This window comes from Patiria miniata, unplaced genomic scaffold (assembly GCF_015706575.1).
Source record: "Patiria miniata isolate m_02_andy unplaced genomic scaffold, ASM1570657v1 HiC_scaffold_2, whole genome shotgun sequence".
NCBI classification, from domain to species: domain Eukaryota; kingdom Metazoa; phylum Echinodermata; class Asteroidea; order Valvatida; family Asterinidae; genus Patiria; species Patiria miniata.
In genome coordinates this window covers 15,495,739-15,510,235 of record NW_024037058.1, presented here as the reverse complement: position 1 = coordinate 15,510,235, position 14,497 = coordinate 15,495,739, and the positions used below count along the sequence as shown (strand labels likewise).

General features: G+C 41.5%; 1 protein-coding gene across 5 annotated transcripts in view; it reads left to right on the top strand.

The window, feature by feature from the left end:
• The window catches only part of LOC119726661 (orphan steroid hormone receptor 2-like), a 26,625-nt gene extending 12,128 nt beyond the window's left edge, over window positions 1–14,497 (top strand). For 2 of the 5 annotated variants that reach the window (XM_038198432.1, XM_038198431.1), the window contains exons 7-15: window positions 370–529; window positions 1,283–1,462; window positions 3,266–3,400; window positions 4,520–4,722; window positions 5,629–5,777; window positions 7,020–7,247; window positions 7,970–8,148; window positions 11,694–11,831; window positions 12,686–12,975. In XM_038198432.1, coding sequence (XP_038054360.1) covers window positions 370–529; window positions 1,283–1,462; window positions 3,266–3,400; window positions 4,520–4,722; window positions 5,629–5,777; window positions 7,020–7,247; window positions 7,970–8,148; window positions 11,694–11,831; window positions 12,686–12,975 — 1,662 coding nt within the window. Of the gene's footprint in view, window positions 1–369; window positions 530–1,282; window positions 1,463–3,265; window positions 3,401–4,519; window positions 4,723–5,628; window positions 5,778–7,019; window positions 7,248–7,969; window positions 8,149–11,693; window positions 11,832–12,685 lie in introns of all 5 variants that reach the window. The other 3 variants (XM_038198433.1, XM_038198434.1, XM_038198430.1) reach the window with 3 other exon arrangements.

Sequence of the window (14,497 nt, the reverse complement as noted above, 5' to 3'; positions counted from 1 at the left end):
GTTTTCAAATCTCAGCTTTGTCTCTGGCTTAGTGTTCTGGAGATTTTTAGGCCCTTGGCTTGAGGAACTCCCGCTGTGGGAACTTCAAATCCTGTAATGCGAGCGCTAAATTTAATTGTCCAGGTTCTTCATTTGGTTTTGGACATAAAGGCTTCCATGACATAGACTTCGATTCGATTGTGAATTCCGGTACAATCAATTTCATATTCCATACTTGTAAGTCGGAATCGTGACCCCATGTGTTGTGAGGAATCGATTGCCAGTAGTAACTACTCCAGTTCAGCATAGAATTGATACCAGACTCCTCATAAATGTGTGTGTCAAACAGACAAGTCCATTGTTTTCGTTTTTGTTTGTTTGCGTTTACAGGTGCAGCAGGTGCAGATCAACCAACACACAGTGGAGCAGCTGGTGAAAGTAGACCCCCAGGCCACCATTGATGAGATGGCCCTCAAGACGATGGGCGTGGATCGCAAGACACCGCAGCGTCCCATTGAACCTTGCATGGTGTGCGGCGACAACGCATCAGGTATACACCAATCCAGCCACTGCATCACTGTACACTCACGGACCCCCTACCCCTCCCCCCTCTGTGAATTAAATTTGTCTATAGCCTACTGTAAGTGTTAAGCTATAATGAGCATTTGTGGAATATGGTGCCGAAAGGGAGGTTATCTCATTAAGAGCAGACTCATTGAAACACTCTTCCAGAATGGCAATGATCCATTCAGAGATATAATCAAGTCATCACAGCCACCACAAACTATCACCAGCCATCACAGCCATAACAAGTCAATCAGAGCCACAAGAAGTCAATCACAACCATCACAACCAATCATAAGCCTCACAAGCCATCACAAGTTATCACAACCATCATAAGTCACCACAAGCCATCACAACAATCACAAGCCATCATAAGCCATCACAGCCATCACAAGTCCATCACAAGTCCATCAAAGCCATCACAAGCCATAACAAGCCATCACAAGCCAATCACAAGCCATCACAAGCAATCATAAGCCATAACAAGTCATCACAAGTCATCACAGCCATCACAAGCCATCACAAGTCAATCACAAGTAATTCCGCCTCAGGCAAAATCACAAGCTAACCAAATGAACTAGAAGAAAGGTGTTCCTTTAGCAAAGGTGTTCCCGTGTCATATGTCTTCCCTAGATACTTGTGCACTGACTTGTGATTCCCGTTGTGATGGGCTTGTAATGGACTAGACTACAGCTCTGGATGCTTCTGATTTGTCTGTGTCTCCATTATCATCCTTTAGGTCGCCATTACGGAGCCATAAGCTGTGAGGGCTGCAAGGGTTTCTTCAAGCGCAGCATCCGCAAGACGCTTTGCTACACTTGCCGGGGCAACAAGGACTGCCCGATCAACAAGCACCATCGCAACCGCTGCCAGTTCTGTCGGCTGCAGAAGTGCCTGCTGGTGGGGATGAAATCGGAATGTGAGTACGGTGAAATTGGGCTGGAAGAGCAAGACGTGGGCCCAATTTCACGGCGCTGCTAAGCACAAAAAATTGCTTAGCACAAAAATAGTCTGGCATATAAAAGCAGGTTACCAGCCAAAACTCACGTTATGTATATTGTTCGTGATAACTATTCAGCTTTTGTTTGCTTAGCATGAAAATCACATAGAGTTTTAGCTGGCTAACCTACTTTTATAAGCCAGGCTATTTTTGTGCTAAGCAAATTTTTGTGGTTAGCAGCGCCGTGAAATTGGGCACCGTAACCCTGTCTTGACAAAAGATTGCCCACCTTTAAACACTCATGCCTTCATGGAGCGTTTAAGCAGAAACCAAGCTTTCAAGTTTTCCTACTTTTTCCTAATTTCTCCTAGTTTTTTGTTTACTTTGCCCCTACTTTCCTTCTTTTTTCTTGACAATCCTGCTTTTTTGTCCCACAACTCCGAAAAATGAAATCTCATTGAAAATCTTTCGGCATAGTGTTACACACTGTCATATGTTAATCACACAATGAAGGGCTTGGGCGCAGGAGTACTGCAACTGTACTTCCAAGAGCTTAGTTGAGGATGGAGCACAAGTGTTGTGAGTACAGAACATGCCAAATGAGGCTTATGATGGACGTGTATCAATGAAAACTACTCCAAAGTCCTACTTTTGTCCTGTTTTTTAAATTAAGTTTTGATCCAACTGTTCTACTTTTTCACCTGGGTCTGCTTGAAAGCCTTAGAAGTACTACTTAGCAAATTTATGAGCAAAAATCGGCTGGTAACCAGTCTGGAGCAATATACACTGCATGTCTTTTTGGCTGGTAACCATTACTCGCTGAGCAAATACTTTCTTTACATCGTAAATCGGCCCGTTCCGACTAACATTCCAGATTCGGGTCCAACCAAGAAGTATTAAGGAGTGACTCTAGTCAACCCAGTTAGTCTTTGTTGTCAGAAGGGCAAACTTCATGCATTTATTTTCCATTGACCCAATTGACTTTTGAAACCATAGTGCCTTCAAGGTAGAGCAGATCATTTAAAGCAATCAAAACGGTAACAGACCAAATAATTGTTAAAAAGTTTACTTGGTTTAAAGATAGCAATGACACTAAACTCCCTGAGAAATTACTCCTTCTGGCATGCTGAAAACAATAAAAGAATGTATCATTTCCAAAGATGTGTCAAGTGACACATTTTTGGAAAATGTCCATAAGTAGTTCGTTTGTAATCGGGCAAAATCCGTGAATGGGTGCGTGCAAGTGTTGACATGACGCACACACGCACGCGCAGTTGATATTATTTGTCGGTTCAGTGCTAGTGGAGAATTGCTAACAATCTTGCTGATACTATTTAAATGCACATTGTATGTAATACCTGCCTTTTGAAAAAAAGGTTTGTTACTTTTAATTAATCAAGTTAAGTTGGAGAGAGGGCTGTATTTAAATGATTTGGGGATTAAAACTTACTCTCGCTACTCATTTTTCTAACCTGCTGGAACTTTAAACTAATTCTGGAAATTATCACAAGATCTTGGTGTACAACATGTTTCTTTCTTATCTACCACTAAGTCTTTAATTAGATGATTAAGAAATCTAGTTTTAAAAGGACATGACCCAGAATTTTCTTTGTGGAAAGAGGTCAATTTTAGGATATTCTATTTTCAATTTTCAATTTTCTGGTGTTGGGAATAATGCGGTGAAAGTGAAAAATAACCGGGATAATAACGGGTTGGATAGTGTAAAACAAGTTCACTCAGTTTGAAATGTGGTCACTTTCTTGGGACTCTTCCTTCCCCCAGTAGTGCAGTGTGAACGGACACCGCTCAAGGCTCGTGGAGAGAAGTCGCCGGGGAACTGCGCCGCCTCCACGGAGAAGATCTACATCCGGAAGGACATCCGGAGCCCGCTGGCAGCCACGCCCACATTCATCACAAGTAGGTGTCTAACTACAACAGCTCAATTTAGTCAGGCATGCAACTTTTCCTCGGATCTGCTGATTTCCTCATTTTTCACTTCACACTCATGCCATTCAAAATTTAAAAGCACTAAGAGATTTCAAAATCACTTGGCCTAATTGTTTGCAAACCAAATAACGGTTATCGGGTTTCACAGGAAGTTCCTATTCAGCTCACCAACATGCCAGAGAGGTGTCGCATGCAATGCCCTCCCAATGACTGGGTGTAGTAAGTTTCCAGGATTCAATGACCATTCGGCCTTTACAAAAAAAAACACTCCAGAGCTGTAATGTTGACAAAATGGGTAGGAACTCTCTGATAAGTTGAATGGGCAAGCTATTCATACACCAAGACGACCATTGTCGTCCACTAGCAAGTAAATGCAGTTACCATCAGAGTCCACTGAGAAAATTAGGGTTGTTCCAGTTGTTTTTGTTAGCCTGTGTGTCCACACATAAAAAATTGACATTTGAAATATGAACCAAAATTTTAAAAATCGGGATATAAATCCCACCACTCCTTTTTTTTAATGTCCCAGTCGCATGCCTGAGCAGTAGATAGTTCAATCTCAGCCCAAGACTGAATTAATTTATGTTCCCCAAAGACAGCCGGTCCTTGGCAATAAAGGTTATACCGTGCGCAGTTTGAGACACAGGAGTACCACCCAGTGTCCCTATACACTATACACACTCTAGACTGTTGTTACCTAACACACACCCCCCCCCCCCAAAGATATCTCAAAAGAATTCCCGATCACCAACACAAAGGAGGAGGGGGGTCCCTCCAATGTATATCTTGCTTCCAATAGTAAAGGTGGTTATCAATAATATAAATCAAATCCAGTCTCTGAAATCCCAACACTGGGACCCGAGGAATTCTAAGCATACCTCACGCACGAAGTATGCATGTCTGCATGAGGTGCGCTCAGAATATTTTTGGGTCCAAGAGCCGAGATTCTCAAGACTGGATTTGATTCATCTGGTTGTCGATACTCTCTACTGCTCCTGCATCTCCTGTTACCTGTGACTCAACTTAATGATTTGACTTTTGAGTGACTTGATCACATTTCTCACTCCATTATTTTTCTTGCTGTCCCAGCTGCAGACAGGAGTCCGACCATCCCCATGCAGAAGACCAAGCTCTTTGAGGAGGGCCTCTTGCTGAATGTACAGAACCCCACTGTGGTCTCAGTGGCCTCGACCGACACCACCACGGACCTGAGCACCCTGGCCAGTGTGGTCACGTCGCTGGCTAACATGAACAAGGCCGGCGAGGCGGGGCAAGCTGGGGACGGCCAAACGGTAGGTTGCTAGTCTTTGCGACCACCTTTTCAAAGTGGCATATCAACTTATTTCCAAATATTTTAATTAAATATGTGGAATTTTCAAGGTTTGAAACAGATGGGAGTGACTATGTCGTAAATATCGAGTGCTGCAGTCTTTGGAACCACTCCTGAGTCTGGACAATGGAACATTAATCCATTAAGTCTGCAGCTCTCAAAACCAAAATCCTTTCAGTTCAACCCGAGTCACTCCTTATTCTATTTGATTCTGTGAGACTCTGGAATTCCAGCCTGAAACAGATGTAAAGGACATTTCCCCATATGCATTAGAAAAAGCACACTCAGCTATTTATTTTGATTCATCACATAGTTTGAGATTTTGATGCATGTGAACATCACATGGGTGAACAAAATTGACAGTTCCTGGTGATTTCAATCGTACAAGATCTGTTTAAGGGCATGTAACTCAAAAGCAGCTTAAGGATATCAGACATTTCTATACAGTTGGGTAATATTTATTATTCAGTATTCGCACCACATGGCTCATTCATTGAAAAACACTGATCTCCTCATGTGATGAACCTTAAAAAAAGAAGAAAAAAAAAAACAGGTAAAGTCTTACCATATCTTTCAAAATCCACCAGAGAGTAAAAGAAGAAATGTTTAGGGATCAAGAAAAGCACAACCCAGCCACTGTATTTTTACATGGGTCTTGATGCCCCTTGAAGTATGTGCTTTTAGTTTTATGCCAAATGGAGATTTTATTTTCAAGGATTCCTAGTAAAAATGGCGTGAAAAAAAATCAGGTTACTTTTCAACATTTTCAGGATAGGACCCTGGCTTTCAGAGTAGAGAGGGCAAAGAAATGCAGGTTCCCCCTTACATTTCCAGTAACTGATTTTCCCACCTCTTTGTCTGGCTATAGATGGTATCAAATGGGGACTCGTCAGCCCAGCAGGGTCTGAACCAACTGAACCAGACACCCAACCAGATCTCTAAGGCCTTCGACACACTTGCCAAAGCACTCGCTCCTGGAGGGGAAGGCGGGGACGGAAGCTCGGCCCTTGAAATCAGGTCAGTTCTTAAAGGCATAAAGGATCTTTCGTTTTTCATGCATTTTGTTCGTTGCCAATAATAACACCACTCAAAATCTAAAGAAGAACGTTCAAAACCTAACCTGTTGAAGTTTCAGCTCAGTGGATAGTACACGTTTTGAGAAAACAGTAAAAAAAAAAAAAAAAAAATTCACAACCTTTTGATCACGAAACACGATTTGGTCAATAGAACTCTTTATTTCCAACGATCAGTCAATTGATGATTTTTGGATATTACCTATATTTGGAGCTGTTTGGAATTGGTCTCGCCCTTACTGGTATAAGTTGTGAGCACTGTATACATAGCATTGTCCAAGATCCTGTGAGTAAAAAACTCACAAGGTTGCTCAGTTGGGACTCGAAGCCACAATCTATACCTTAACTTTTAACCCTGCTAGACGCAACACAGTGCATCAGGTGTATAAGTCTGTGGGACCTTGCTGCATTGAGCCATCAACGCCAGTGCCTTAAAGCTATAGTCCATCATTTGTAATTTGTGCATTTTGTTCGTTTGAAGCAACAAAAGAGTTCAAAATCTAATAAAGGATACTAAGCAACTAACCTGATAAAGTTTCAGCTAAGCTTCAGCTGTACATTCCGAGAAAAAACAGCATTCTAAGATCTCAATTTCAAATCAAAAGTTACTGAATCATGTTTTGAATTGCAGCTATACGCGACGTCGCGCACTGATCCGACGAATTATAACAACCGCGCGCGCGTGTGCGTCGTTCCAATACTTGCGCGCGCTGCGCTGAATAACAAAACGAACTACTAATTTAAATTTTCCTACGGTGCTTCTTAAGAATCACCGTTGGAAATGCCTTCTTTCATTGATTACTTCAAAATGACAGCTTCCCAGAAAGAATAATTTCACAGGGAGTTTAGTTCCCTTACTATCTTTCAACTAAGTATGTTTTTCAACAATAATTACGCCAGTTACTTTTCGGATGGCTGCAAATGATGGACTATAGCTTTAACGGCCAATTCTGTAACAATGACAGATAATCCCATTGAATGATGCCACAGTTGTTTCCTGCTGCAGTTGGCAACCACAGACTCTGAGGCATATTTAACCCTTGAGATTTCCGACCTGATGGATCTTGCTGCACTGTGCAGGCTTGTCATTTTGACAAATGTTGCATGTAGCTGTGTTCATCAGGGTTTCTACCTAAAATACCCTGAGGGATTAGAGTTGAATGAGCGTGTGCCTTCTGCTCCCCAGTTTGTCAGACCAAGCCAACGGCGGCAGCAGCCAAGGGGGCAGCGGGGAGCAGCAATACATCAAACTGGACGGCAACATGCTGAATGAGAGCCACATGCAGTTCAAGCTAACCACCCCCTCCCCCATGCCACAGTTCCTCAACGTCCACTACATCTGTGAATCAGCCTCGCGACTCCTGTTCCTATCTATGCACTGGGCCAGGAACATCCAGGCCTTTCAGTTACTGGGGTGAGTTGGCCCGTTTGGAGACATTCATAAGCCTACATTTTTATATCTAATGGGGGTTTTTGGGATACTTTTTGGGTACTTTTTTGTTTGTTCTTGTTTCATTTTAAGTTGCAATGGTGTGGACACCTCCACTGGCGGCTTGCTTCCTTTTATTGTAATTTTTCATTGTTCATGTTGTTACGGATTTTGTGCACAAGTACTGCCTTGATTGGTTACAAAGAGAATGGGTTAGACTTATTGCTGCCTTATGCCTGGCACTCATGAAAAGATGATGTGGGCTCCGCGCAAGAACAAGAGAGGGCGCTTTTTTACCACCTTCGAGGGCGCTTTTTTACCACCTTCGAGAGCCCCGTGGACGCGACACACCCCGTGCGCATACTGGTTCGCGCACGTGTGGCGCGAAGTACGCACGACTTATCTTATTCTGAATGTGCACAAAGCATCTTCACGTGAGCGTAAGGTGTCTTCTGCAATGCGTTCAAATGTCTGTCCAAGTGGTCTACCCCAACTCTCCCTTTCTTACCGTTGAGGGGGTACTTGTGCACAGAGCCTATAGGTTTGTGCCCATTGGTTATCAAATTAATCGTGTGTACTTTGTGCTATGTGCATGTGAAGCAGTGCATGCAGTTTGCCCTTCCCATTGAGTTCCCGTGAGTGGTCACGAACGTCATCTACTGTTCAACTCATGACTTCTGTCCTCTCCTCCCATGTTGACCATGCAGCCCTGAATCCAACGTGACCATGGTCCAGAAGTGCTGGAGTGAGCTCTTCACCTTAGGCCTGGCCCAGTGCTCCCAAACGATGGCGCTGTCCACCATCCTGACGGCCATCGTCAACCACCTCCAGACCAGCCTGCAGCAAGGTACCGCAGCCAATTTGTGTGCCGTGCCCCTTGAGCAAGGTAGCTTCTGCAGGAGGACACATTTTTGTTTTCCCGTTCACTCGGGGAACAAAAACAAAAAGTCCGCAAATTTTTACTTTTACCCCTTTTCATCATCAACGGACCGAATCCAAAACTGATGTGCATGCCTACCTACCTTCTACCCCTTCCAGTCCATGAATATTTATATATATATATACCTGCATGCCTCATTATCACCATAGATACCTAGATGGTATTTTTGACCAATCATTATAGAGCGATACTAATTTTTATCTCTGAATGCGGCAATTGTAAGCGCTCGGAAAGCTTTCCTGAAAACCTCAAACCTTTCTTGACAATCAGCTGAACTTTTACTAGTTCAACCTGAAATAAACCACACTTGTGGGAACTTCCTTTTTTATAGGGCAGGCAGGCCTACACAAAAATATGTTTCATTCCATTTCTCTAGCCTTTTCAAATGAAAACGCTCCATGCACGTGTGACCCTTCTAAATAATACTATTAAAAAAGGATACTACAGTAAACTCCGGCTAAACCGGCACTCTTGGGACCCGAGAATTTGTGACGACTTACGCGAATGCCGATATCTGCTGTAAGTCGTCATTTTGCCGACTTACATGAATGGTCTTTTGCACACCTGATTCATTGCACTAATTGGCTTCGATTTACCCTGGATTATCTCCTTAATGCTTGACTTGAATCCAGCAAATTAATCCTCGAATTGTATCACCACGTTTAGAGTATTGATAGTGGAGACCATGATACGTGGTCTTAAATGTTCCAGACATGATACATATGTACGTGCACAGTAACGAATTAAATGTGTGCGTGGTCCAGTATATACCACGCTCGCATTGACTGCAGCAGTAGTCATATCATTCAATAAGACGACCCCCAAAATGGGCAGAGCGCATGCATACAGCCTAGAGGGGTACTGGTATTGATATGCTCGCGATGCATGCGATGTATGCAGTAGGACACCCTTTTTCGACACCGATGCATGCAGCGATCACGGGCCGTGCGAAACCACTTTTCACTCGACACTTTGCCAACCACAGTACGGGAAGTCGATGCCAATGCGTGATTTGTTGAATGCCGAATTACACAAAGGATTTTGTAGTGCTTTTTATGGGAAGGGGACCCAGAGTAACACGACGACTTGAGAGCGAAATGGGGGCTTATAAAAGCCGTCTTAGAAATAAAAAATTCAATGGAAATGCATTACAGACAATCGGGACTCAAGTCAGACGGCCGACTTGAGTGATTTGACGAGTTGTACGATGTCAGGTTTAGCCGGAGTTTACTGTATTCCTAAATGCATGCATGATTCAAAGCAACATTAGAAAACTGTTAATAACGGCGCTATCTCTGCACTAAACACATTTTGGCAGAACTTGAAATCATTCTGTTGTACTCATGTCTCTGAAAAGCATGAAAAGAACTTATCTGGTTTTCCCCGGGCAGGTATGATGAAATGTGAACGGCTGCCTTTTTTCTTCCTTTTTGTACAGCCTATTCATCAGAATGTATCACCTCCTATTAGGCTGTGCATTTTCAAACATTCAGTATTTGATTATTTGAATTTGAAGTCAGTCGAATATTTAAATATTATTATTATTTATTTCTGGTAATAAAACCAAGGATTCTTCAAAAATGCCCTAGGCAATGTAGCTCGCAAGCCTGAAGAAACCTGTGGAGAGAAGACAATGAGAAGAAGGGAATTTTGTTTCAATCTCGAGTCAAATCACAAGTCAGGTCACAGGGACGAGCCCAGTTACTACTCTGCATAAACGGAGTGCTTGATAACATTTCATTGTAGCCCTTTGAGGTTTGAGGTTTTCAGAAAGTGCATCCAAGTTTCGCAACTCTTGAAATTTTGCCCATGTTTTAATACCTCGCTGCACAGAGGCATATATTTAAATTCCTCTATACGCTACACAGATTAATACAATTTATCTTACAGGCATTGCACAGAATTTGGTTGGTTCCCATAACAATGGATTATATTAATCTTTCAAATTTCCAGGAGAAAAAAAAGCATGCCCACCTCATGACTGCAGAAGCTAACCTTACTCTTATGCATGGTTCAATTTACCATTTAGTATTTGAGGGATAAAATGGAATGTCCACTACATGACTTTCAGAGACATTTTATATTTTATTACTCAATCTTTTTTTTTTCTACAATTATCTCTGAAGCTTACGTCGTACTGTAAAGTTATGCAAATTTTATTAAGTTTTCACCACATTGCAGAACATAAATTTTAGCTGATTTAATTTTTTTGAGTGCGCAATCCCTTTAACTGTTGTACCTAGTGAACATTGTCAGAAATGATGACTGAATTTGGTGTATACCGAAGACAAATTTAAATTTACCATGTTAATGGTAAGCTTTTCGTAAAAGCTGAAAGTAAATGTTTGGTTATTGTCATTCGCATCCAATTCCCAAGTCACCTGCTAACATAATCCCACTCCCTCGAAAAAAACATTATGCACTGTTTCAGCTTGATCCATGATTAACATAAAATCTCTCAAGTGCATTTGTGTGATAGCTTGAATCATATGAAGTGCTATGCTAGATGCTACAAGTAGAATTCATGCGTAGCTCATGATCAAGATACATCTCAAGTGTTATTCCCTTTTTCCTTGATTTACTTTTACATTTCAGTCGGGTTTCCTGACTGATATGGGTGGAAAGTATGACCTAACACGTCAGTGAATCCAACCATGAATATAAGATGGTGCCTTTATGGACTTTCTGTGTATTGTCACCCTCAGCGGTAAAAGTCCAGACATTGCTGATATCGCTGGACTTTCACTTAAGACACCTGTTTTTGAAATTTCAGTTGAAAATTATTCATGCACATTCTGTTCCATTCTTACATGAATCAGCGCACACACAGGATAAGCCCTTCATTGGCTCCTTTTCAACAGGCCTTCGGCTCTCAATCTCACAAATGTAGAACTGAGGCAGATATATAAAAGGATTAAAAGGCATATAGAATCATTTTGCTTGTCATGCATTTTGTTCATTTCCAATAATAACACCACTCAAAATCCAAAGAAGAATGTTCAAAACCTAACCTGTTGAAGTTTCAGCACAGTGGATGTTACACTTTTCGAGATAACAGTGACAAACCATTACCATGCACAACGATTTTGATCACGAAACACCATTTCGTCCATAGCACGCTTTATTTCCAAAAATCAGTCGATGGACCGATCGTTGGTAATCACCTACATTTCTTGATTTCTGTTTAAACTGACAGCAAGGCAGACAGAATAATTTCACAGGGTGTTTAGTACCAGAACAGTCTTTAACCCAAGTAAGCTTTTTGAAAATAATTCGGCAGGTTGACTTGTGAAGCCAGTAGGTGACAAGTCTGTCACACTCAACATCAATGTCACATGTGAATTGGTACACACGTGCATTTCAGTAGGACTCGGGCCTACCGTGCTGAATTTCAAAAAAAGGAAAGAACGAAGGGGGATATGTAAGTATGTGTAGGTTGCTGATGAGGCTTATGCCTCTGTTGGTTAACCCCCCTCTGCGCTTCCTTCCAGACAAGCTTTCAGCTGATAGGGTCAAAGCCGTCATGGAGCACATCTGGAAGCTTCAGGAGTTTGTCTCCGTCACCACCAAGTTACAGGTGGACTCCAATGAGTTTGCCTACCTCAAGGCGGCTGTTCTCTTCAGCCCAGGTAAAAAAAAAAACCTGTTTCTCGGTTTTCACTGGTGTTTCCAAAGGCTGAGTTGTGTTGAAGTCAAATTGCAAGTCAAATCATAAGTCAATCATTAGTCATATTGTAAGCTTAGCACTAGGGTATTAAGAGGCGGAGTAGTGTTGAAGTCAGTCACAAGTCAAATCGTAAGTCTATTATTATTATTATTATTAATCATTTCGGGTAATGAAACCGAGGATTCCTCAAATGCGCCCGGGGCACTGTAGCTCACAAGCCTGAAGAAACCTGAAGAGAGAAGACAATGAAAAGAAATTACAGTTTTAGAGGTAGGAGGAAAACCCCAGAAGATATTCTGGGGAAACCCACGGAATCAGGTAGGGACTGAATACCCAATCCACATATTGGCCCAGGCAGGATTCAAACCCGGGTCACGGCGGTAGAAGGAGAGGAAAGTACCGCTACGCCAACGCCTGTCACAAGTCAAATCATTAGTCTATTACAAGTCAAATCCTAAGTCAATCTCAAGTGAATCTCAGTCAAATCACAAATGGGTCACAAGCCAATTCATTGGGGTCAGTCACAACTCATGTCCCAAATTAAAAGAGGATGGACAATGACAAAGGATGCCATTCATCTTAAAAACTTATAAAATAATAGTTGTTAAATTGTTTTGAAGGATCTTTACAGACAATTGTTTCTGTTCCTAGTCTTGATAAATTTTATACCAAGACACAAAAATGTTTTCTTTATGTTATGTTTGGAACAGTTTATACTTAGAGAAGCAAGGGTACATTTATTTGATTGCTTCCAATGGAAGAAATTTTGCAACACTGTAGAAACGTCTCTTTATTTCCACCATCCTTGCATGACAGATCATCCAGGCCTTACAAATCCTCGTCAGATCGAGAAGTTCCAGGACAAAGCCGTCACCGAGCTGCGTGCCTACGAGGCCAAGACCTACCCCAACGACCCGGACCGCTACGGCAAGCTCCTGCTGCGACTGCCCGCGCTTAGGCTCCTCAACCCGGGCATCATGGAGGAACTCTTCTTCGCTGGCCTGATCGGCAACGTCCAGATCGACAGCATCATCCCGTACATCCTCAGGATGGAGACCACGGATTACAACGCGCAGATCACGATAGCCACCAGCGCCGGTCAGTGAGGGAGGAATTAATAACATGCAGATGGTGTTAAGAGTGACCACGTCATGCCTCTTGCTACGCACTGCGGCCATATTTTATTATAGATTTCCCGAAAGCCATTAACTACTGTATAGGAAAGTCTGTTTAAAGACGGGTCCCCCAAAAGATGAACCGTTACCTATAGCAAAGTAGTTGCATTTTAGGTACCAGACAGTATTGGTTATTGTCTGTGCTGTGATACTCATGAACTTGTATTTTCTTTAAGTGGTCGGACTGGTAAGACTGTCAAATAAATCTCAAGTCACAGTTTGTACAGAATAACAAATACTGACTTCTTGAATTGGAAGTGAAAGTTAATAATGGCATGACATTGTTGGTAAAATTAATAACAGACATTTGTCCACTGCATTTAGAAAATAAATAACCTTTTTGGCAAAATACCCAGATCATGAAATAAATCAGCTGAATTTAAAAGTCTTGAAAAATACTGCAAGTTTCATATTGGAAGATTTAAAATTTGAACTTTATCGTCTCGTTTTTTGGTTCAATACTTGACTTTAATTGCTTTCTAAAACAGTTTCCTTCAAATTGATTTTAAAATAACCTTGAAATATCCATAATAACACTGCACTATTTAGCATGTTTTGAAGGATCAAACTATTTTATTGTACATAGGACACCTTTTTTTCTGTTGCTGTATATAAGGCTGATGAGGTGTAAACAATAGTGCTTTAGGACCCCCTTTCTTTCGGTGGGCTGAAACTCCGCCCACTGCAGAGGAGGGGTTTGTCTTTTTAAAATCTTTAAAAAGATTGTACAGTACGTTGTGAATGTAGTATTCTAGAAAGAAAACAAAACTTAGGTCCAGATATACTTTTTCTTCCTTTTTAATTTTTTTTTTTTTTTCAATGTGGACATCAAATGTGCGCATAGAATTTTTGTAAAACACACCAAAAACGCTGCAAGTTGATAAATAATCGAGCTGCATTTGTTCCTGTAAAAATAAAATAATAAATGGTTGTTATGAGTAGCGTAAAAATATGTTATTTTAGGTTTGAATTTGTGGATGTAGGTTGTCACGTTATTATTCTTTGATAACTCTATGGAACTCATTTCAGTGAAATTCGTTCGAAGTCTGACCACACTGTACTTCTCAGTTTTGGGGCTCGAAAAGTCTGTACCTAGTTTAGGTTCTAGCAGAATACAGCTACTGTTGTGTTATGGTTTTTATGTTGTGAAGATCACAAAATGTTTAATTGTACATCTTGTAGTTTGCATTTCAACATTGAGAAGAAACACAGAAACCTCATGAAAACCTAGCCTTACATTTTCTATTAAACCTTCGTGTGTAGTCTGCCAAGTGTATTGCTTCTGAACACAGACATTAGCACTTGCATTACATTGTGTTACATTGTAGTCCTTGATGAACCTATAATACCCTGCAGTGTTGGGGCAGCTTTGGGCGGTATGAGGAGTAACAGCCAAGGTGGTTTAGGGCTAATGTTTTTTTTTTAGCCCTCCTATACTTGTAACTATCACAGT